The 23,675-nt window shown below is 40.7% G+C and overlaps 1 protein-coding gene across 1 annotated transcript; it reads right to left on the bottom strand.

The window, feature by feature from the left end:
- Positions 1 to 1,623: 1,623 nt before the first annotated feature.
- Positions 1,624 to 23,030, bottom strand: CXHXorf58 (chromosome X CXorf58 homolog). The gene is made up of 9 exons (XM_044234758.1): positions 22,997 to 23,030; positions 20,426 to 20,552; positions 19,088 to 19,187; positions 16,751 to 16,863; positions 16,216 to 16,327; positions 10,065 to 10,196; positions 4,650 to 4,879; positions 2,334 to 2,496; positions 1,624 to 1,800 (listed from the first exon to the last, which is right to left on the bottom strand). Exons 1-9 carry the CDS (start codon positions 23,028 to 23,030, stop codon positions 1,624 to 1,626), a joined length of 1,188 nt encoding a protein of 395 aa, XP_044090693.1.
- Between the last annotated feature and the right edge of the window lie 645 nt (positions 23,031 to 23,675).

Below are 23,675 nucleotides of genomic sequence, written 5' to 3' on the forward strand. Positions count from 1 at the left end.
TTGTAGCTCGGCCTTACAATGAGACAAAGTCAGAGCTAATGAAAGATGAGAAGTGGGTGCCATGAAATGTTAAGAGTCTATCCTTCCTTTGTCTTTTTCTTTCATTGTTACCTGAAATCTTCCTTAGCTTTGTTCTTGCACAATACTGTGGGTAGACTGAACCCGATACACATTTGATTTGGATGAGGCACTGCTTCCCAATTTAACGAATGAGTATGTATGACTTGTGAGGACAAATACGTGTTTTCTATTCAACTGGCAGTACAAGCTCTGAAAACAAGGGGATTATTCATCCTATTTTTGGATATCAAATGATAATATATTAATATGATAGAGTACGTGTTTATGTTAAATATATTCTAGTCTAAATCATACACTTTTACTCCAATATTTCGTTATCATTTAAGAGAATGTTTCAACAGAGAATGAGATCCATTTATAGGCTGCTTATCCAAGTTAAGTCAGCAATCAACCTCCATATCTTACATGTTAACCAAAAATCAAAAATTGTATCTTTAGGGGCACCTGGGTGGCTCAGTGGGTTAAAGCCTCTGCCTTCAGCTCAGGTCATGATCCTAGGGTCCTGGGATCGAGCCCCACATCGGGCTTTCTGCTCAGCAGGGAGCCTGCTTCCCTTCCTCTTTCTCTGCCTGCCTGACTACTTGTGATCTCTGTCAAATAAATAAAATCTTTTTAAAAAATTGTATCTGTAAAGTTCAATAAAGAATGCACTTTAATTATCACAGTCCCTGGTAAGGTTTGATATATTCCAACAGCCTAGATCACAAAAAGGATCAATAATTTGTACTGTCTCAGGAATAAAATGATCAATTCAAAAGGAGATTGGTAAACATTACTCGAACCAGTTTTTATACTTGTAAAACATCTAAACACAACATTGAAACAGATGCGACATTCTGCCCCGGGTCCTTATAATCCTCCATAATGATTAGGTATGCTATACGTCATGCCTACTGTAATAACAAATTCATAATTATTTTTATTATAATTCAGAATAGGTCAATCAAATAGTGCTCTGTAGAAATAACATGCCAGTTAAAGAAAAAAGGCACTGGAAGCTGACTCAAGGGTAGCTTTTTACTCTGTGAATTCTAATATTTATGCTAAGCATGGCCTGTTCAGAAGTTTTTAAAAGTAAAGGTAAATCAGAATTGAATAAAAGTTCTAGGGACTAATTTACTCATTTCTTTTTTTAAGATTGTATTTATTTATTTGACAGAGATAGAGAGCATAAGTAGGCAGAGCAGCAGGCGGAGGGAGAGGGAGAAGCAGGCTTCCTGCTGGACCCTGGGATCACGACCTGAGCCAAAGGCAGAATGTTTCACTACTGAGCCACCCAAGGGTCCCCTTACTCATCATTTCTTGAGTAAAAGTGTATCCGGCTAGTTCAAGGGCATCTAATAAAATCATTATTCAGACCAAAATTCTGCCAGTAAAAAATATTAGTACTTGTGGTAATATTAAAACGGCTTAAAAATCAGTCACACATTTGGTTAAGAGACCATCCTGAAGACTTGTTTTTACTTCATTTTTCTTTAATATGCATATTAGCAAGACAAGCAGATTGTTAAACAATTTGTTTTTCTATCAGTTAGCTATGCACTAAGATGACAGAGAACTATTAATACACAAGTCTTGATACCAGGCAAATAATTCCTCTTCCTGTTTTTCCAATTCCTCATCGGGCGAGAGCTCATCAATTCTCACAATGTTAAAAGATGGGGTAGAGAAGATAATCGTCTGTCGCTGCTTTGTACTTCGCTTGTCTGTTTGTGGTTCCTAGGTAGAATTATAAATAAAAGAGGAAAAAAATTTATATTTGATTTTTACTACTTTCTGTTTTTATGTTGACTGTTTACATTCAGCCTTCTCTCAAAACATTTATTGCAGATTTTTAAAAAAATTACAAAGCAATACATTTATATGTGTTAGTTATAAATACCCTACCATGTAGAAATATACAGGGGCAGACTTTACACATATAGTTCTTAATAAGCTTTGATAGAAATGACTTTCATTTTGAGAAAAGCACCATATGAGATGTGCTGAATGAACAGTGTCAACATACAGGGACTATTTTTGCTGTTGTTTGTTACCTCATATTGATGTGGACCCAAAACAGCTGGTATCTATCAGGTTAGCAATATTGTTGAAGAATTTTTAAACTATGTGTTACCAAGAGGAACCCAAGTATATACTAAAGGTGTTTCAGCCTTGAACTTGTAGATTAGGAAAACTCTATTTATACATGTAGAATTACTTACAGTTTGAATAATGTCCAAGACAATGGATTCAGTACAAGTTCGACTTACCGTCACCTTGGAAGCGTTTTTTTCTTTAGCCATCTTAAAAGCTTTTTTCATTTTTTCAACTTTCATTTGAGCTTGCTTGGATCGACGACCCAGATGTTTAATTTGATTCTGCTGTTGGTAGGGCCGATATAAAGGTTTGATAGCTGAAAAGGATGAAGGGCGTCTAGAAAGATATGAATAATAGAAAAAATGTACAAAATAACATTCAAATGTAATGCAAGTTGCAAATTTTATTAAAGCATCTTCTAGCAACTAGATCATAGGCCTCAGCATCTGGAGCAATATTGCATGCAAGGTTTTAGACCAGAGTTATCATTTCTGCTTAAATTATATGGCATAGTTCTTTATTTGCACCCTATGAAGGTGTATAAAACATGGTATCAGTTTAAAGTCAGTTTTCCTGGAAAATACCAGATAGTAGTCATTTAATTATACACACACACACACACACACACCATATACTAACACAAAAAAGTGTTAAATTTCATAATGGCTGAAAAAACAAGCTGTTCTTACCAGTGTTGGGATCAGACACAGGTGATGCCACGCCCATAGTCCCCTAGGCCTCACTACTGTAAAGCACAGAGGGCCACTTCCAACTGCCGGCATCAGCCTCACTCAGCATGACAGCATTCTTATGAAAACAAGAGCCCATGTGCAGGGAAAGTGCCTGAGAATTAATACTTCCCCTCCTAAACAGTCCTTAGCCAATGCCTGATGTACATCGGCATATAAATATCCCAACTCCCTTGCCCCTGCAAGATAACTTGAGTTGCACGTTCTGCAATGGCTTGGACATTCCCAGGAGGGACTAAGCACCATTTATCCACAGAGGTAACTTGTTTGCTACCACATGCTCTTTTGGCTGCCTACCCCTCCTTGTTTTCCTTTCATCAGTGGTTTTGGGAATCACCTCTCAAATAGACTACTCATATCCAAATATTTGATCTCTTGGGAGATCCCAAACTAACATTGGCATTCAAAGAAACTCATAAGGAAGTACTTTTCCCTCTTTAATTGATTTAGGATTTGGCGACTTCATTTGGCTCTTCAAGTGACTCATTCTTAGATAATCACTAGCAATAGTCCAAATAGCGGGGAACCTAGGGTTATATATGGTGGCAGGGAAAATTACATCATTTATTTGACCTTGGTGGTAATAGGGTTAATTTCTGAATTCAGTGCTTATACGGATGAGTTAGAGAAAATCTATTTCATGATGACAGACTACACCTTATACCAGGCCATCTGTCTGGCAAATGTATAGCCTCGATCATAAAATATATGGGCTAAATTATCTTATTGGGTCAGTACCACTTATCTCTAGCCATGGAAAAAACCCAGTGTGTTTGCCTGACAGTGGGTCACCAGCGTCTTCATGTACTAAAGGAGTATTTTTTCATTTCAAATATGACTCTGTGGAAAGAGACTACCAATAGATCCTCTTCAATCTGATTATGTCTTCCTTTTTTCTGAAGAAAGAAAGCTTCATTTGTAAATAAGATGGGCTAGGTAGGACTTGTAATGGAAAGAAAAAAGGACTATAATTAGAGCAATCATATTCTGTCCGTATTGTTTCAGATCATAATACCGTCTACTTTGCTACAACATGAGTTTCTATAATGTGAATTGCCTCACATGCTATTGCTAAAGAAGGGAATAATGTCACTGTAATTTATATGCAATTTGTCCTCAGCAAGGGGAGCCAGAATCACAGGAGTAGAATTATAACCTTCAGCAGAAAAGGAAAAGGTCCTCAGCTCTGTGCAGCACAGGCAATGGGAGCCCTTTTGGCTGTATTTATGAAAACAAGAATTAGCACCTGCACCTTGGGCTCTCTCCGCAGAGGGACGCCGCACCCCCAGCCCACCCTTACTCCCCTCCGCCACACTCCCCACCCTGGTGGTGGGGAGGGGGGTTGGTTATTGGTCGGCTGCACTGCCTCTCATGTCTACTTAAAAGCCAACCACACTAGCCCAGGGCTCCACTTCCATCTGCATTATCTCTGTGCCCACTATCTGCTCTAATTAAAGAGATGCCAGCATTTCCACCCTCTTGTTGTACATTTTTTATATTTGCTGTGGTGTCCTCCAGCCATCCTGAGCTGCCTGTCTGGTGGCGTGAGTTATCTCCCCAGGTTCCAACTGTCCTTTTTGTTAGCGCTCTGTTTACAAACATGCCTACATTTTGAGCAAACTGTCCCAACCCTATTTTTCCCATATGCCCTATTATCATCTTTCTCGAGCTATTTGGCAGAATGTGAAGGCTTTCAGAAATGCCCCTAGTATTGTGACCCCATTAAAATATCGCTTTTACCTAACTTCAGAAACAATCTGTAGCTGGTGCTGACGCATCTCTTCTGTTCCTGGTCTCTGTAGTAGATACTTCATTACTTTCTGTAGACGGCTTGAGATGATCCCAGACTCTGCATAATCAACTATGTCGTATATTATCATGGTCCTGGGGATGTTTTTGAGGTTTAATTTTCGCCAGTAGTTACATCTGCCACCGGAAGATGCAGGGGTCTCATCTAGGAGACTGGAATACTGTATGGAAAAAATAAATAAGAATGATCCGTTGTGGGAACCCAGAATGTTTTTAGACACATTTCCCAAGGTCCAAATGCCCATTGTCACTTCATCCAAAAAACAATCCTTGATCCCATCTCTGAACTTGATCAGCAACTTTCTTCTATGGTTCACTCCTGACTACTTGATGTTTTAGTTATCTGTGTACTTAGCTCCCCCACCAAAAGGCATGACCCTTGTCACACAGTATCACGCACATAGTACCACACTCACTAAACCTGTATTTAATGATAAACATTATATTTTTAATGTAATGAATAAACATTTTATTGCCAAATACATGATCTGCATACCTGGTAGTGCTTGTTTGTAACATGCTTGGATTGAGAGGACATTTGCACAAAACTTTTTAGAAATCACGAGTTTACCTCTGGTACTAAGTGGTGAATTTCACTACTTTCATTTGGAGGATTTGTAGAAATCCCACTTCCATTTATTTTTTTAAGTTAAAACACCAAATTGGGAATGCTAAAATGCAAGTATATATGATCGATGCAACCTTTTATAATGTTCATTTAAGAGACAGGAAAAGGGCCGGAGGATCTACAATGCTGGGAAACAGGATACCAGCTAGGCATTTAGGGTATCTCTCTCTCTCTCTCTCACATGCATATACAAGCAGTCTTTCTTTTGGATCATTTAGGCATGCACAGATTTTAAAAAATATTTATTTATTTGACAGACAGAGATCACAAGTAGGCAGAGGGGCAGGCAGAGAGAGAGAGAAGGGGAAGCAAGCTTCCTGCTGAGCAGAGAGCCCGATGTGATGTGTGATACAGGGGCTTGATCCCACATGACCTGAGCCGAAGGTAGAGGCTTAACCCACTGAGCCACCCAGGTGCCCCAGGCATGCACAAATTTTAATTACTACCATTTGATTGAATAAGCCCAGTCCTCTAAGAACATCTCAAATTTCAGTTTCCCCAGTACAACTTAACTGCTTAAAGTACAAACATGGCTGATTGCTCTCCCATCCATAGGTCTCTACAGAAATAACAGATATGCGTGGTGATTAGTGACAAATCATGTCGCTTCTTCCCAAGGGGCAACAATCGGTCACTGAGGATTTGTTATTTAGTTCACACACAATCAGCAAAGTATGTAGTTGTGTCACCTCCTTTCACCTCCTTGTCTCCCAGTGATAAACCCATGTACCATTTTACCAAAAAAAAAAAAAAAAAAAAAAAGATAATCAAGAGAACAGGCCAAAAGAGAAACAAAAAGTGCTACTGCTGGAAATGAAATTCAAATCCAATGTAAATGGAGTTCTAGAAGAAATAGGTGACCCAGGGGATACTGACATTGTCTTCATTCAAGAGACTGCGGGTGGGCAGCTAGAGGAATGTGCTGAAGGCGAATTTAGCAGCATAAATGAGGAAAGCAGTTGTGACAGAAAGGATGAAGCTGTTCCAGAGGAAGTGACGCTGACGAAAAAGCCTCTTCACATTAAGGGAACTTTGAGAGATTTCACAACATTTAAAGCGCAAAGGATAAAATGTTGGTAGGTAATCCGAACTTAGAAAGGAGTGTGACAATTCACCAAGGCATACTTACTACGTATTGTAAGTCATATGAGAAGAACAAGAAGGAAAGCACTGTTTTAACTACTTCTCAGACACTGTTTTTAAAGCTTTATTTAAAGCTTTATTGAGATTCACAGCCTATAGATTCACCCATATAAAGCATACAACTCAATGGTGTTTATTATATTTACAGTTGGTAAGTTTTTACAAAGAAATAAAACACTTTTAATCCTTAGTGTTTCCAATGTTTTAAATTATAGCATAATAAATGATTTGTTTTTCATTTTCCTACATATTTATAACGACAGTAGGAGAGTTTTTAAAGTTCCGACAAGATTTTTTTTGAAAGGCATGGAACAATCATAATTTTTCACATTGATTATTAAATTTGCTATGCATGGTTTCAGCTTACATCGTCATTTTTAAAAACGATTTTATTTAAAAAAAAATCTCTACACCCAGTCTGGGGCTTGAACCCACAACTCTGAGATCATGAGTTGCATGTTCCGGCTGAGAAATCCAGGCATCATGGCACAGTCAATTTTTATGGCCCTGCACTACCGTGCAAAGTGAAAACTGCCTGTATATTTTACTTGCAGGGAGTGGAGTAGTAAAATGAGTAAACATTTCAGAACCATCGGTAACCTGCTCTGTACTTAGCTATGTGACCTCGGGCAAGATTTTAAAAATCTTATTAAACTCCATTTTTCTAATCCATTAAAGAGGGTCACATAATGTACAAACTTGAAGATTAAAGGAGATAATATGCATAAAAAAAGCCAACAAGGGGGGGCACCTGGGTGGCTCAGTGGGTTAAGCCGCTGCCTTCGGCTCAGGTCATGATCTCGGGGTCCTGGGATCGAGTCCCGCGTCGGGCTCTCTGCTCAGCGGGGAGCCTGCTTCCTCCCACTCTCTCTGCCTGCCTCTCTGCCTACTTGGGATCTCTCTCTGTCAAATAAATAAATAAAATCTTTAAAAAAAAAAAAAAGCCAACAAGGGGCTCCTGGATGGCTCAGTCAGTTAAGCAGTTAAGCATCTGCCTTGGAATCAGGTCAGGATCCCAGGGTCCTGGGGTTGAGCCCCATGTCAGGCTCCCTGCTCAGCAGGGAGTCTGCTGCTTGTGCTCTGTTTCTCCATCTTTCTCTTTCTCTCAAATAAATAAATAAAATCTCTAAAAAAAGAGGGCCCAAAACAGGGCTGTGTCCATAAGGGACTCAAAAAATGTCAACAATCATGCTTCTGTCTCCCAACGTGTCTATCTGGGGATTTCTTCCTATGACACCAGTCCTTGGCATAGTCACACTCTGCAAGTATGTGACCCATGTCCTTAGCAAAGACAGCTGGCATCCCCCAGCACTACTTATTTCCTGGTTCAGTTCCCTCATTTTCCAGATTAAGACCCTAAAGGAAATAAAACACAATTGGGTGTCTCCAAGGCACTGCATTAATTCCATGTGTCACAGTGAAGCAACTGAATGAACAGTTAAAACCACATATTACCATTATTATGGGCCAGAATTTTGGGATCCCTTGTGTCTTTAGAACTTGTAAAATGGCGGTAATAATAGTCCCTACCTCTTAGGGTTGTTTTAAGAATAAAAGGAGTCGGTCCTACTGAGCATTTACTGTTCTTATTAATCAGGTATCTTGTTTAAAGTTTCCTGACTTAGTACTGCTGTCCAACTCGTTATGTAACCCAGGAACTCAGGAGCCATGCCGGACACCTCTCCTTAATTTGCCTCCCGTCTGTCACTAAGGCCCTTTGCTTTTACTGTCTACTTGTCTCTTGCCTCTCCAGCCTCACAGCCCTCAGTCAAGATACCACCAACTCTCCTGAAATACAGCAGGGACATCCAAGCTAGGAGAAGGCTCTTGCTGTCCTCCAATCCATTCCCTACACCACAGCCAGACGGATCTCTTCACTCATTAGATTAGATCATCTCATTTCTTAACCCATTAAAAAGCACCAGCTTCTACTTGCGTATGGGATCAAGAAAAAGAAAAACACCTTGCTTTGGTCAAAAGGCCTGCCTGATGCTCTCTTACCAGCCCTCCAGGCTTCCTAAATACCAAACCCTCTGCTCCCTCTTCTCCACCCCCACAGATCTGCTTTTGGGCCCTGCAGTTCCTTCTGCCACAGAGCCTCGGCATGGGGCGCAACACCTGCTCAGCCCCGGACTGACGGGTGACACATTGTTGATTGCCTGCCCGTCAACCATTTCCCACTTCTCCCTTGCCTCCAGAGCCCAGATTTTTTTTTTTAAAGTATGGAACAACAGTATGTTCCAGGAAGGAGGGCCCCAGCACGTGAACCATGATGGTTCTAAGTCACTCATGGAAAATGATCCCATTTTCCTTTATTAATGATTAGGTTAGGGGGAGTATGTGACCTAGTTCTGACCAATGGGACCTGAGGGGAAATCTGTTGGGACTGCTGGCAAAGATTTTTCTTTTTTCTTTTTTTAAGGTAGGCTCCACACCCAGCGTGGATCCTAACACAGGGCTTGAACTCAGGATCCTGAGATCAAGACCTGAGCTGAGATCAAGAGTTGGATGCTTAACGAACTGAGCCACCCAAGCACCCCCAAAGATTTTTCTTCTTGCGATAAGGAGGAAAATGATGCTTCAGAGTCCCCTTGTTCCTGCCTTTGAAGGAAGCTGAGAAGGTGATAGTCACCCTGTTACCATGTGAAGGAAGCTAAGAACACTGTAGAGAAGCTGACCCAGAACCCTGATGTCCTCGAGCTGCTGCATTAGCTAGCCCAGGACCCACCTATCTGTGGACTTCTGACATGGAACTATAAATGTCCTTTGCTGTTTAAGCCTCTTGTGGTTGAGAATATTCTGTCACTTGTAGCACAAAACACCCAAATAATAATCCAAATATTAATAGAAGCTTTCCTTGCTAGGTCAAATCTCCATCAGGCACTCTCTTAGGACCACATACTTGATATCACATAATATAAAATTCACCATTTTAACCATTTTAAAAGTAGCACTATGATCTAATTCTAAAATCTCTCCATCACCCCCCAAAAAAGGGCCACATTCATTAGCTATCACTCCCCAGGTGTAAAAAGCCAAATATTACATGATTCCATTAATACAGACTATCCAGAATAGGTAAATTCAGGGAGACAGAAAGCAGATTAGTAGTTGATAGGGGCTGAAGTGCTAGAGGAATGGGGAATGACAGCTTAATAGATGTGAGGTTTCCTTTCGGGGTGACAAAAACGTTCTGGAACTAGATAGTGGTAGTGTTTGCACAACATTGCACAATGTCACTGAATTGTACCCTTTAAAATGGTAAGTTTTATGTTGTGCATATTTTTCTACTGGGAAAAAAATGAATGGACCTTTCTTTTAGGAGGACAATGTCAGAAGGCTTTTTTAAAGATTATTTATTTTTTTAAAAGATTTATTTGAGAGAGAGAGAAAAGGGAGCATGAGTGGTGTGGGGCAGAGGGAGAGGGAGAAGCCAGACATGGGGCTCGATTCCAGAACCCTGAGATCGTGACCCGAGCTGAAGGCCACTGCTTAACCGACTGAGCCACCCAGATGCCCCCAGAAGGGTTTTTTTTTTTTTAATTGTTTCTAATATCTAAATCTCGGTTCCTTACTTGCATATAATCTTTCAGGGTGACAATATCTATTTCATCAGTTACTTTGAATTTCTGGAAACGATGTTCATCTTCCATAATTTGACAGTAAAACTTCTTTTTCCCCATCATTTTGCAAGCATCAGCCACTCCCTATAAAGAGAATAGAAAATACACCTTTAAACACTAGTATAATAGCAACAATTATCAGTGCACATTTTACACATTTCTTCTGACAAATACATCAAATATTGTTCCTTTTTTCTAGCAGCTTGCTATTCAATAAAAACACTGTATTTACAAAGAAAAGATTGTAAAGGAGTTTTTAAGCCATTAAAAATGTTTCCGTAACCATATCTACATAGTTTTAAAATGTAGCTGGAGGAGTAGTTGAGTCCACAACCCTCAGAGAAACATGGTGTTTTAAAAAATCTGTTTTTTCCCTATTAAAAAACATTCAAAATTTTCCCTTAACAAAACAAATCTGTAGCATTATTCATGCTGTCAAGGCAGAGAAAACTTCCTTGGTTATTAAATAGGTTGCCCTAGGAACTGCAGCGAAAGGTGTTACTAAGGCTAGCTCTCTTGTGTGTTAGTTAATACCTCACCCCCAAATGGAAACTGTACATTTCAAATTGCTTAGACCTCCCTCTCCGGCAGACTTCATTCTCTGTGGCCAGAGTAGCAAATCATTTTTTTTTTCCTCTCTGAGATGTTGGCATTTTGCACCCAAGGACAGCATCTGAGAGGACAGAGGTAGAAGAACGCTAGAAAATGCGGAAGCCCAGATCTCATCTGGTCTTGTTTGTACCATACCCTTCCACATACGCCCATCCTTTGCTAAGAGCTATACATAGACTGTGTGACTTAAGTACTCCCCACCCTTGTTCCCACCCCCCATAAGTATGTGCTGACTCTTCTAACACATATTTATATTACATATCTGTGCTTCTGGCCACAAAGCATATGCTTATGAGAAGGGAGACTGGTGTGGATGAAAATTCAAATATCTTTGGATTCCAGATCAGTTTCTCTTTCCTTTGTATCTCAGAATGTGTATTTGTGAAAGCATGGGAACTCCGGGTTGTAATGCTGATATGAGGCTGCTTCAGACGAGATCGAAATTTGGAATGTGTTCTTTTTACTTAACACACAATACAACAATGAGCCTGAATGTATTTTCCATTTCAATCTTCACTTTTGTTATTGAGAATATTCCTTTTTTATTTTTCTAGTTCCAAAGCTTTGAACACAGACACACATGGAAAATGAAAGAATATTCAAGGGTTGTAGTTTTATTCCTAATGCACTAAACTGAAGGGACAGAAACAGTTTACGTGGTGACCCTTCCTTTAGGCAAATCGTCTTTGTTTTCCATTTCATTAGTTTCTTTATATACTACGCATCTAAACAAAAGGCAATATTGGCACGTGTCACCATGATGCTTTGTGCAATTAATTTCCTGTGGGCTCTCGTTAGCCATCCTCACAGTAACACTAAAGGTAACAGCAAATAAACTGTAGAGTGAACACATTTGAAAGCTGTATAATTTCTCCTTTGAGAAGTTCTTTAGCTATAACTGTATTTTACTTCAGCTCAAGTTACTCAGGAGGGGTATTTCTTGTCAATCCCTCCCCACTCTACTCCACTCAGCCTCCACCCACAACTCTCCAAGCCCCAGTTTCCTTATTTGTACAGTGCCTCAGCTGTGTGGCTCAGCTGTGTCAGGCCCATCCCAGGATCCAGCCAAAACAACCCTATCCCTGGCAGCACAGGGCAGGCTCGCTGCCCACTTGCGACAGGGGCTTGAAAAAAGTTCGCCGTCCAATGGCCAGGATGTTCTTTCTCCGGCATCTGCCGGGTATGGCCAGCTTCACGAAAGTGCTTTTGGGTCGGAAGGGCTGGGAAAGGAGAGCCCAGCCCCAGGTGAAAGGGAAGGGCAGAAACTAGGCAAGGGGCCCAGGACAGCAGCCAATCAGAGTAGGATTCGAGAAGCGGATTCCATTCTTAGTGGGTGACTCCAAAGGTCAAAGGGGGGCATCTCTAAACTTGACACCTCCCCTGATACCAGGCATCAGTGTGACCCAGAAGCCCCCATAGGCCTGCAGCTCTGCGCTGGCCCAGATCCATACCTGTGCTTGGGAAGTTAACTCTAGTATCGCAAGTCACTCCCTCAGCCAGCTGGAAATTCTCACTCACGGAGGTGGCGATAACTGGTACCCTGCACGGGCACAGAGTGTCCCGGTTTGGAACAGTTTAATTATATACAGGCTCCAAATTAATGAAACTACCACAACGGCTAGGGCTGTTTCAACCTCCACATGTGCACAGGGCAACAGTAGTCAAGCCTCGGTTCTGCCCCTGACAAGCCTCTCCGAGGTCCGGCTTCCTTGCAGGCAAGATGGGAACAACACACACCTCACCAGAGTGATGGGGGGGGGCGTAGAAGACCACTTGCTTAGCAGGCTTCCTGGCTCGAGTGTGGTTAAGAGCACAGGCTCTGGAGTCAGGATCACTGGGTCTTGTTATCGGTTCCTTCCCTTTCAAGCTGTTGAGACCTCAGGCAAGTTACTTAGTCTTTTTTAAAACGGAAGATAACCACAGAATCTACATTCTAGAGTTTAGGAGAATTAAATGATAATCCACACAAAATGTTTAGCACAGTACTTGGTAGTGCTTAATAAGGGCAGCTATTAATAATAATGTTTTTTCCTTTTTACATAAATGCCCAATCCTCAAAAAGAAGATGGGTCTTCAATTGGACGTTCAGGTTTCAGAACTGTCCATTACCCAGAGGCATTCCAGGCTGCGGTGTCTGTGCATTCGGAGGGCGGGGGGAACCTTTAGGACAGTGCTTGTCAAACTATATTGTGCCTAGGATTGTCTGGGGGTCTTGTTAAAATGCAAGTGCTAATTCAGTGGGTCTGGGGTGGGGCCTGATAGTCTGCATTTCTAGTAAGTTCTGGGTGATGCCAGTGCTGTGGGTCTGTAGACCACACTCTGAGTAGCAAGGCTTTAGAATATTCTAAATATAGTTGGAGGATGAACTATAGTGACAATCCTCTGTAAATAAGCATTGCTCTGAAAATAGATCATCGAAGTAGGTAACTGAAATGAGATCTCTCTTTTGTACGCATGGCTATCCAACTGTTGTAGCACCATTTGAACTGACTTGGCACATCTAATGAGAATCAATTGATCATCTATGAGTGGGTGTATTTCTGAATTCCCTATTCTATCTCATTGATTTACATGCCTGTCATTAAGCCATCACAACACTGTCAGGATCACCACTGCTTTTTAAGTCTTGAAGTCAGATAATGGAAATCTTTGTTTTTCTTCTCTAAAGTGGTTAAAGCCATTCTATGTTCTTTCACCTGTTTTTACTGTGTGTGTGTGTGTGTGTGTGTGTGTGTAAGTACATGAGAAATACCATCGGGAAATGATAAGGAAATGAAACTAGAAATGGAAGTAAGACCCAGGGAAAAGATAGAAAAACAACAAAACTGTGAAACTCCCCTTCTTCATAAGTGAACTTAAATTACTCCCCTTCTTCATAACTGAACTGAAACTGACTTATTTATTTCATACTAAGAAATAAGTTGGGGCTCCTGGTTGACTCAGTCGGTAGAGTGTGAGACTCTTGATTTTGGGGTTGTGGGTTCACATCCAGGATGGGTGTAAAGATTACTTAAAAAAATAAAATCTTAAAAAAAAAACAAGAGAAGTGAACTTAGGAAAGTTGGATCAGTTTGCTCAACACACAATTTCTACATTCAAAGGGCCAGTGTAAACTTATAGTGAGAAAAATTCTACTTCTGCAGGTTTTCTATCAACCATGAATCCAAGTGTTACCAGAGTTTGTTATGAAGCTGAAAAAGGAATCCTAATCTGCTCTTTCATGTTCTGATCACTTAAATCCTATTAGAATGTTTAGTGAAAAATTCAAACTAGTATTATCACATTTTTAAAATAAGAACAAAAGTTTTTAAAAAATATGTTTGTGTGAGCATTTTTATGGGCAAAAAAAAAAAAAAACAACAACCTGAAGGATGCACAGTAAACAATTAATGGTGATCACTCCAGGCGAGTGAAAGTCCCAGCACAGAGAAAAAGGGCACGAAGCATAGTTTCCTTTTTAAAAAATCTCTGTGCTATTTCCTTTTTCCCCAACAGTTACTTTGTAATTTAAATAAAAATGAAAGTTATTATACAGCATTTTAATGAGTTTTAATGTACACACAATCCTTTCTAGTCACGGCCTCTAAGTTTCTCATTTGCTCCGGCCTGCGGACCACCAGGAGCAGACCTGGGAGAATTTCTGTTCCTGGAAAAGTCTTATTATGCAACCTCAGAGAAGCAATAGTTGATGATATTTTATAAGGACGACAAGCTTATTCTGTACTTAAGTGTGGCATGAATTTGTTCCTTAAGGGTAGGATAAATATCAACTTTTGTATGTGAAGTCATTTTATATAAATGAACAAATACTAATGTTTCTGGAACACCATATTACATCTGCAAACACATAGTCTGTTTGATATATTCTGAAACTGAATGAAATGTTCTCTGATGTTGCCTGAGAACAGAGAAAAGCAGTCTCTTTTTCTTTTCTAATATTTTTCAGAGTATAAATGCAGTACATCCTGGATCTGAGCAGAAACTCCCCGGCTGTGACCACACAGCCGGGGAGTTTCTGCTCAGATTCTATCCTAAACATGTGCCATTATTGATGATTTCAGATGGACCATACTTTTCATGTAAAATATCTCCAGAAGGCTACAGGAAAATAACCTTTGAGGTAGGATTTATAAAAGGCTAAATATGAGAATGTGCACATGTTTTTCTTAATCATGGTCATGTTTAAGGGCCACAGGAGCAAAACCTTCACTGCAGTAGCACTGCAGATCCTTGTTATTAAAAGTGGGGTCCGTGGACCGGCAGTAGCGGCAGCACCTGGGAACTGGTTAGAAAGGCAGAATCTCATCCCCCTTCCCAGATCTAATGAATCGGAAGCTACATTTTAACAAAATTCTCAGGTGATTCCTCTGCTGTAGACACAATTATGGTAAATATTCATGAGACTTAAAAGCAGGAGAACTCATATAAGGAAAGATAAATATTTTGAAGGTTCATTTTCAATAAATAGTCCAGGACACTTTTTTCTAAATATGCTACCAGAATCAAAGAAACCATGATAAAATGTTATTAAAATAAAATTGCATCAAATGTTCTGCATAACGTAAAAGCCCTGACCAATGGGCCACTTTAGTCCCTTGTTAACACACCAAAATTTTATTTTTTTCTTTTCTTTTAATTTAAATTCACTTAGCCAACATACAGAACATTGTTGGTTGCAGATGTAGAGGTCAGTAATTCAACAGCTGCATGTAACACCCAGTACTCATCACATCACGTGCCCTCCTAATGCCCATCGCCGAGTTACCCCCCCCACCTCCCCTCTATCAACCCTCAGTTCCTTTTGCACAGTTAAGAGTCTCTTGGGATGGGGCGCCTGGGTGGCTCAGTGGGTTAAGCCGCTGCCTTCGGCTCAGGTCATGATCTCAGAGTCCTGGGATCCAGTCCCGCATCGGGCTCTCTGCTCAGCAGGGAGCCTGCTTCCCTCTCTCTCTCTCTGCCTGCCTCTCTGCCAACTTGTGATTTCTCTCTGTCAAATAAATAAATAAAATCTTAAAAAAAAAAAGAGTCTCTTGGGAACAAATCAAACTTTAATACAAAGAAAAGTGATGAGTATTTTTAAGGGCCTCTAAAAGTCATTCATTCCAAATATTTTTTTAGCTAATAAACAGACACCCTGAAACATGATGATTAGAAAAAATACTACCTGGCTGCTGTGCTGTTTAATGGTGAAATCACTTAGTCTGTACATTTTTGAATGCAATTCAGATACTGCACAGATGTTAAGAAGTGAAAGTAACATAAAACGGGGGCACCTGAGTGGCTCAGTGGGTTAAGCATCAGCCTTTGGCTCAGGTCACGATCCCAGGGTCCTGGGATTGAGTATTGCACTGAGGAATCCCTGCTTGGTGGGGAATCTGTTTCTCCCTTTCCTTCCCACTCATGCTCTCTGTCGCTATCTCTGTCTCTCTCAAATAAAAAATAAAAACCTTAAAAAATAAAAGAACATAAAATATACATCATGAAACATCACCTCATTTGATGGTTTAAATAAATTTTTTCCGCTGAAGTACTTGTAACCATGGCCTTCATTATGAAGAAAAATTTTAAATACAATGACAGGTGGAAACGTTTCACCACTAAACCTGAAATAAAGACCAAAAATTAGTGACTGGGCATCAGACTTGGGACTCAGTTACTTCTCTTCCTATACTAAGATAGTTCTCATGGTTTCCTGCATGCAGGGTAAAGGCTATGCCAGAGCACGGAAAGAATGAGCAATGGCATGGATTCCCAAGATGAAAGAGTCGTACTGGAGTGTGTGCGGTCCCCAGTGTTCTCATTCACGTGTCAGACTGGACCCATCGTGGGAGAGGAGCGACATCTCAAGGCACATTCTGGCCCAAGAGTCACGCCTCAGTTTTCCTCACATAACAAACATGAATAAGAACGACACATTTACTCTGTGATTATACCCTGAAAACTTATAAGGACTTGAGAAAATAAGTTTCTCAGTTTTCCTCATTTTAACAAGGGATTCTGGGAATAAATGAGCATAGAAATATTACCTGAATCTAACTTTACACTTCATGCTGGGATCTTTCAGAAGCTCAGCCTCTAAGGGGCTCACTTTCTTCAGGATTTGATGTGTCACACAATATTCCTGAAATAGATGATGATGCTATAAATGGACAATGGTGCCCTGCCCAGATGTAATTTACTGAGAATAACAGAAGTGGCATGGTAAAGTGAACAGGACACCAGATTTGGAGTCCTGAAGACCTGGGTTCTAGTCCTGACTCCTCCATTTATTAACTGTGCAACCCTAAGTCAGTTACTTCATCCTTTTAGCCACCAAGGTGGAGTAGGTATCCCTCCTTGACATCCCAGGCACTGTTCCTTCCCTATGACAACACTTTTCACCATGTATTGTAATTAACTATGAACTAATCTGTGTCTTCTACTAAACTGTAAGCTGTGTGAAGGTACTGATCGTGTTTTTCTTCTTCTCCATGTATTTCCTAGTATTTAGTACAGTCCCTGGAACATAGCAGGTGCTGAGCAAGTATGTGATGTTGAATGAATGGTCCTTGTAAAATGAGGAAGATGATAGTAATGTTACTAGCTTTTAAGCTCCTTTTATATACCACATACTCTGTTACATGCCTTATAGACATAACCTCATTTAATCCTTACAACTCAGCAATATTATTCAAAAATTTTCATTCCCTTCTTTCCAATGAGCAGGCTGAGACCTTGGGAGTGTCTGTTAACTTATTCAAAGGCATACAGGTAGTAAATGGACAAGCCAGGAGGTAAACATAGATCTATTTGTCTAAAGCCCCCACGCCACCTCCCGACATGACCCTGCCAACCTTTCCGCCTATGACAATCACATAAAAATGCACACCAAAGGGATTCTAAAACGACAAAGCATTATTAATATCAGGTAGGAACTTGAAGTTTTAGGAAACAGATTTTTAAAAAAAGAATTAATTTCCTTTTTTCTGCTGCTGTAGGCATCTACAATTACAACAAAACCAGTATAATGATAACAAAATATAAGTTCCATATGTGAAGACGACCATTGGTTATGGACCTGAAATGTCACCTGTTTACCTGAGTGGGTTTTCTCTGGGGTATTCTGCTTTTCCCGGCATCAGAAAAGGGTCTGTGGGTCAGATGGTGAAGAAATGTACAAACTTCTCAGACTTCATGATTTTTTTCAGAGCTGCTAAGATTCCCTTAATGTGGCTATTATTAATTATAAACTATTATAATCGTGTGATTTTTTAAAAAAGATTTTATTTATTTATTTGACAGATCACAAGTAGGCAGAGAGGCAGGCAGAGAGAGAGAGAGAGAGAGAGAAGCAGGCTCCCCACTGAGCAGAGAGCTGTATGTGGGGTTCAATCCCAGGACCCTGGGATCATGACCAGAGCTGAAGGCAGAGGCTTTAACCCACTGAGCCACCCAGGCGCCCCTCATGTGTGATTTTTATCAGAATACTTGGTATTATGTGATGGAAACTTTACATACTCTGCAAGCATTGCCAGAGTTGTTTTTTGGTCGGGGGGGAAGGAGGTAGATACGCAGCTTAGGGTTGTTTGTTTGTTTGTTTGTTTGTTTTATTTAAATAAGACCATATTATTCATACTGTTCTGTACTTGCCTTTTTCATTAATGAGCTATCTTAGCTATCTTTGTATTGCAGAATCACATACAAGGCTGCAAGGTTTAACACCATGAAAGCACCAACAGCATCCCATTGGTGGACGTTACATGGCTTATTTCTTTCCTGTTACAAACAATACTTCAATGAAATTGTACATATCTTGTATAATGGATTCCTAGAAGTGAAATCGGTGGGTGGAAGACGGTAAGGGCACTTTTATTTCAGAAATTCTTCTTATTGGATGATCGATGTTCCACATCTTCAAATAAGAAATTGAATTTTTTAAAAACATGATTTTGGTTTCAGAAAAAGAAATAACAATCACCCACGTTATTTACAAATAAATCCAGAAATAGTCATTTAGGGCTAACCAAAGAAGTAATCCCAGAACCTCATGCACTACTTTAAATTCAAATAGAAGAGATAAAAAAGGTTATGTAGGGGTGCCTGGGTGCCTCAGTGGGTTAAAGCCTCTGCCTTTGGCTCAGGTCATGATCTCGGGGTCCTGGGATTGAGCCCCAGAGCCCCATGTCGGGCTCTCTGCTCAGCGGGGAGCCTGCTTCCTCCTCTCTCTCTGCCTGCCTCTCTGCCTACTTGCGATCTCTGTCTGTCAAATAAATAAATAAATAAAATTTTAAAAAAAGAGATTATCTATTCTATGTTTACTTAACAGACCTCTTAGCTTATAAGTAATTAGATCTGTCAGAGAAAACAAAAAGCAAAATACATACCACTGCACAAAGTGCGTGCTTTAAGAGTCGAAATATTGTTTTGTCTATATGAGATAACCAAGCTCTCTGTATCCTTTGAGCTGAAATATCTTTCACAGCTCTGAGAAGAAAAACAAGAGGTTAAGATTAGTGAAGTAGTTTTTCATTTTCCTAAAATCTTAGGGAACTCTACATTTCTGCTTCTTCCACCTGCACCCTCCTGTCCACTACCCTAAGATTGACCTAATGAGGAACACTGGGATGTGGTCATTGGAACTGGTCATTTGCAGAATCCAGTCAAATGAGGATATAAGATATTTGAGAAGATTTCCCTTGGGGTTAAAAAAAAAAGTCCTGGCTAAAACTTTATCAGCAAAAGGCATATATAACTAAAAATGTAAGAAGAGACAAATTTGCTTTCTAAAAACATCCATGACCTAAAATGATTCCATTATAGTTAGTTCTTCAGAACACTGTCCAACTAGTCCAAGTGCTATGAAAATAGAATGTAGAATACTCAAAGTTACAGTAGGTCCAATTCTTTTCTGGGAACAGACAACCAGGCCCTAAAAAAAGAAACTCCTTTCTCTGATCTTTGCTTGAAACAGGCTCATCCCAGTCAGGTCAGAGAATGATCTCACTTTGGATCACATCTCAGCACTAGGAGATCATAGGGATCACCCTCTCCAAACCCACCCAGACTCGTTCTTACCCCTCACAGGGCTACATGTGAGGAGAGGCAGATACCCCTGAATAATGTCACCATTGGTTGGCAAAATGCAAACTACAAGATGTAGAGTAGAAAAGGCCTGACGTATGGAAACAAAGCTTTAAATCCTGGCTGATGCCATTTATTAGCTGTTTAACCTCATGCAAATCACTTACCTTCTCCAAGTTGCTGCTTCCTCACTTATAAAATATAATAATAAGACTGCTTCACGGAGTTGTCAGAATCAAAGAAATGTGTGTTAACACGCTTTGCAAATTATGAAATACTATAATTATAATAATTACTATTCCATTCAAAAGTCATTTTAAGGGCGCCTGGGTGGCTCAGTGGGTTAAGCCGCTGCCTTCGGCTCAGGTCATGATCTCAGGGCCCTGGGATCGAGTCCCGCATCGGGCTCTCTGCTCAGCAGGGAGCCTGCTTCCCTCTCTCTCTCTCTCTCTGCCTGCCTCTCTGCCTACTTGTGATCTCTGTCTGTCAAATAAAAAAAAAATCTTTACAAAAGTCATTTTAAAACATACCAAAAAATCTCTAATTTACAAAACAAGAAGTGTTTGATGTTAGCTGGGTAAGTACGGTATGGAAACTGACCAGTTGTGGCAAACGATAAAGGGTGAAAGATGGCTACTTACTCTTGTATTGCCCTTCTCCTTCCAATATCGGACAAATGCATTCTGTAGTCTTTTCCTGAGCGAGGTTTATCTGATTTTTGAACTGATGCCTTTGAAGATCGCTTCATTTTCCTTGTGATGAAGGGCTCTGAAAGTACATAGGTTTAGCATTTGAGGTCATAATCTATATTGCTGCACTGTTTAGACAAGACTCAAGTGCCATATGATTTTTTTTCAAGTGTCATATGATTATTGAGCTAATTCCAGAGCCCTTTACAAAGGAAGGTATCATGGATCTCTTAATGTTGCTTACAGCTTACATGCCTTAGGTGCTAAAAATATTCTGAGGGACATGGAAAAGAAAAGTGCATCTATCCATAGCCTTCTAACTGGTCCCCCAGTCTCCAGTCTCTGTATCCTTCTGGTCTTCCTCCACACCACAGCTTGAGTTAATTCTATAGCACAATAATCCAGCTATCTGACCGCCCAGCATAAAATCTTTCAGGGACACTTCATTTCCTCCACGCTGAAGTCCAGACTCCTTAGAATGGTATTCCAGACTTTTTTTCCAATCTACAGTCCACTCTCTCTTTCAAATATCAAAATACCACTGTTCACCAGTATTCCTTTCTAGACTCCGTGAGAACAAGAACTTCTCACCAAAATCAGCCAATGTTTTTCAACTCTGCGCCATTGATCATGCCATTTCCCCTTCCTGGAGTGACTTCCCTACTGCCAGCAAACATCAATTCATCTTTCAAGACCCCAGCTAATTGATGCCTCTTCTCTGAAGTTTTCCACCCTCTCTTTTTCATACAACTCCTCACCCTGTCTCCAAGGTCCAATAATAAAGGTTTTTCTTTCACAGTACTTCTCATATTATGTCATGATGTATTTTCTTGGCTGTCACCCCACCAAGCTCATTGAGGGCCAGAGGTATCTTGCTAACTATGAAATCCTCCATCACTAGCAAGAGTGGAGAATTTTAATATGCTTGTCTAAGTACTTTCTGTCCTGGTTTTATCATGGAATAGTTGTGAGACTTTGGGCAAGTTATTTAACCTCTTGGTACCCCAGTTCTCTCTGTGGTAAACTGAGAGGGTGTATACTAAATGAACTGATTCCACCTTTGGTTTTCTATACTTTGATGCATTATTCCGATTTGGATATGGTTCAAAATTCTTAGTCACTGCTTAGTTTCATCTACTAAAGCAGGGGCTCTTCCTTTTCTTCTGGTGCCATGGATCCCTATGGACAGATTCCCAAGAACTACATTTTTAAAATGCATAACATAAAACAGATAGGGTCACAAAGGACACTATATTGAAATCTCTGTCAAAATATTTTCAAAAATAAAACTACAGGAATCTGTCCTATTTAGGCATTATATAAAATAAGTGCTCTAATAACTACTGTACTTTTGAACTGGTAATGAGCAGAAATGCTATGTCAGGAAGTGTGCCATGACTGTGACACTATATGAAAATATTTGTGCTTTCTACTGGTGACAAAGTCCCAGGTATTGCTGAGACTACTGTGCTTTGTTGGTTACACTCTAAGTGAAAGAAATATTAAAATTCAGTTAGAGATGAGTGAAAATAAAGTAATTTTTTCCCCATCTAAGTTCATATAACCCTTGAATTAGGAACTCCTGCTCTAGGGCGCCTGGGTGGCTCAGTCAGGTTGAGCATCCAACTCTTGCTTCCAGCTCAGGTCATGATCTCTCGGGTCGTGGGATCAACCGGGAGTCTGCTTGAAAATTCTCTCCTTCTGCCCTCAGCCCTGCTCTCTCTCTCTCTCTTTCAAATAAATAAATCTTAAAAAAAAAAGATGTAAGCGCTCCTGCCCTAATTTATCACTATACTTCACACTTTTACATACGTGTGACATTCCATTACAAAGGCAGAGCCTTTAGAGTCTTCTCAATATTTGTCCTTGGGGATAGGGATGGGGATGGCTTGGAACATACAATTCTCTTGAGAAACAGAAAAGCAGCCCTTAGCATCTGGGAGTTGGCCTGGCACTCACAGCTGGGCTTTGGTACCATCCTGGCTTCCTAACAACACTCAAACCGGAGCAAAGCCTGGCTTCTTTGAATTCGCTCCCAAATCAACCAACCAAAGTCCAAATCTTTTTTTTTTTTTTCAAGTAGGCTGCATGCCCAGCATGGAGCCCAACGGGGGTCTTGAACTCAAGACCCTAAAATCAAAACCTGAGCTGAGATTAAGAGCCTGATGCTTAACTCACTGTGCTACCCCAGGGGCCCCAGCCCAAATCTTACAATAAATCTTTCTATCTCCCTCCCTCGCTGAGATGCCCCGCTGTGCCACATTGTGTGTTTTCATCGCAGCAATGAGGGATAATAAACCCAACTGGTTCACCTACAGATGTGTTCCTAGTGGTCTTTGGCTGAAGGGCAGTGACGCGGCCTCACACAAGCCTCCCTAATCTTTTGGATGCCCGCCTGAATGAATTTACACTTTCTATGAGGTGAAGACATGTGATACAGATCGAAATATGAAACACCCCCCCCAACTATGAGACAGTATAACAATTATTTAGGCGACATTACAGGCTTTAAAGGCAGACTACCTAGGTTTGGATTCTGGGTTCCCACTTTTTCCATGTGGCCTCGTACAAATTACTTCTCCGTGCCTCAGTTTCCTCATCTATTAGATTGGGAATAATAATCGTACTCACCTACCTGGGTTTTTGGAAAGATTAGATGAATATGAGTAAGCAGTTTAGATCAGAGCTGAGCACATAGTAAACTCTGTGTTAGTGTTTTGGTATTCTTGTTAATTAGATCATTATTGTCATTACTAATAATGTATTAAGGGACATTTGACTCCCAGAGAGGGGTATATGCTTAAGTATTTTAAAGGGGAAAAAAAAGTCAGGGCCTTTCCAGACTAAAGGATATGGCAAACTAGGTTAAATTTAAAACCTTAGGAACTTCCAGCCCACGGAAAAAATAAATCTGAAAACCTTTTGTGAGATAATTCCAGGCCCCAGGGGTCAGCAGCTTCCGGCTATGAGACTTTCAAAGATGCCAGAGACCAGCCGAGCGCCCCCGCCCGGTGGCCTCGGCGCTCAGGATTCCCAGCCCACGCCGCTGGGCGCCCAATCGCCGCAGCGAAGGCCTATTCCCAGCGCTGCGAGAAACCCGGCACCTCCCTCTTCGCGCCCCCGCGTACCGCCTACACTGAGCTGGCGCTTTCCTGCCGCCTAGCAACGGCCGGCGCAGGGGCGGAGCCTCCGGGGGGCGGGG

The sequence above is a fragment of the Neovison vison genome, chromosome X (genome assembly GCF_020171115.1).
Source record: "Neovison vison isolate M4711 chromosome X, ASM_NN_V1, whole genome shotgun sequence".
Classification (NCBI taxonomy): Eukaryota; Metazoa; Chordata; class Mammalia; order Carnivora; family Mustelidae; genus Neogale; species Neogale vison.

Excerpts from the sequence above, each read along its gene's own strand:
- CXHXorf58 (XM_044234758.1), bottom strand. The coding sequence starts at position 23,030 with ATGGAAAAAGTGGGAACCCAGAATCCAAACCTAG. Across the intron at positions 20,553-22,996 it reads AACCCAGAATCCAAACCTAG|AGCCCTTCATCACAAGGAAA; the intron begins GTAGTCTGCCTT and ends ATGTACTTTCAG. Across the intron at positions 4,880-10,064 it reads CCCTGAAAGATTATATGCAA|TATTCCAGTCTCCTAGATGA; the intron begins GTAAGGAACCGA and ends TTTTCCATACAG.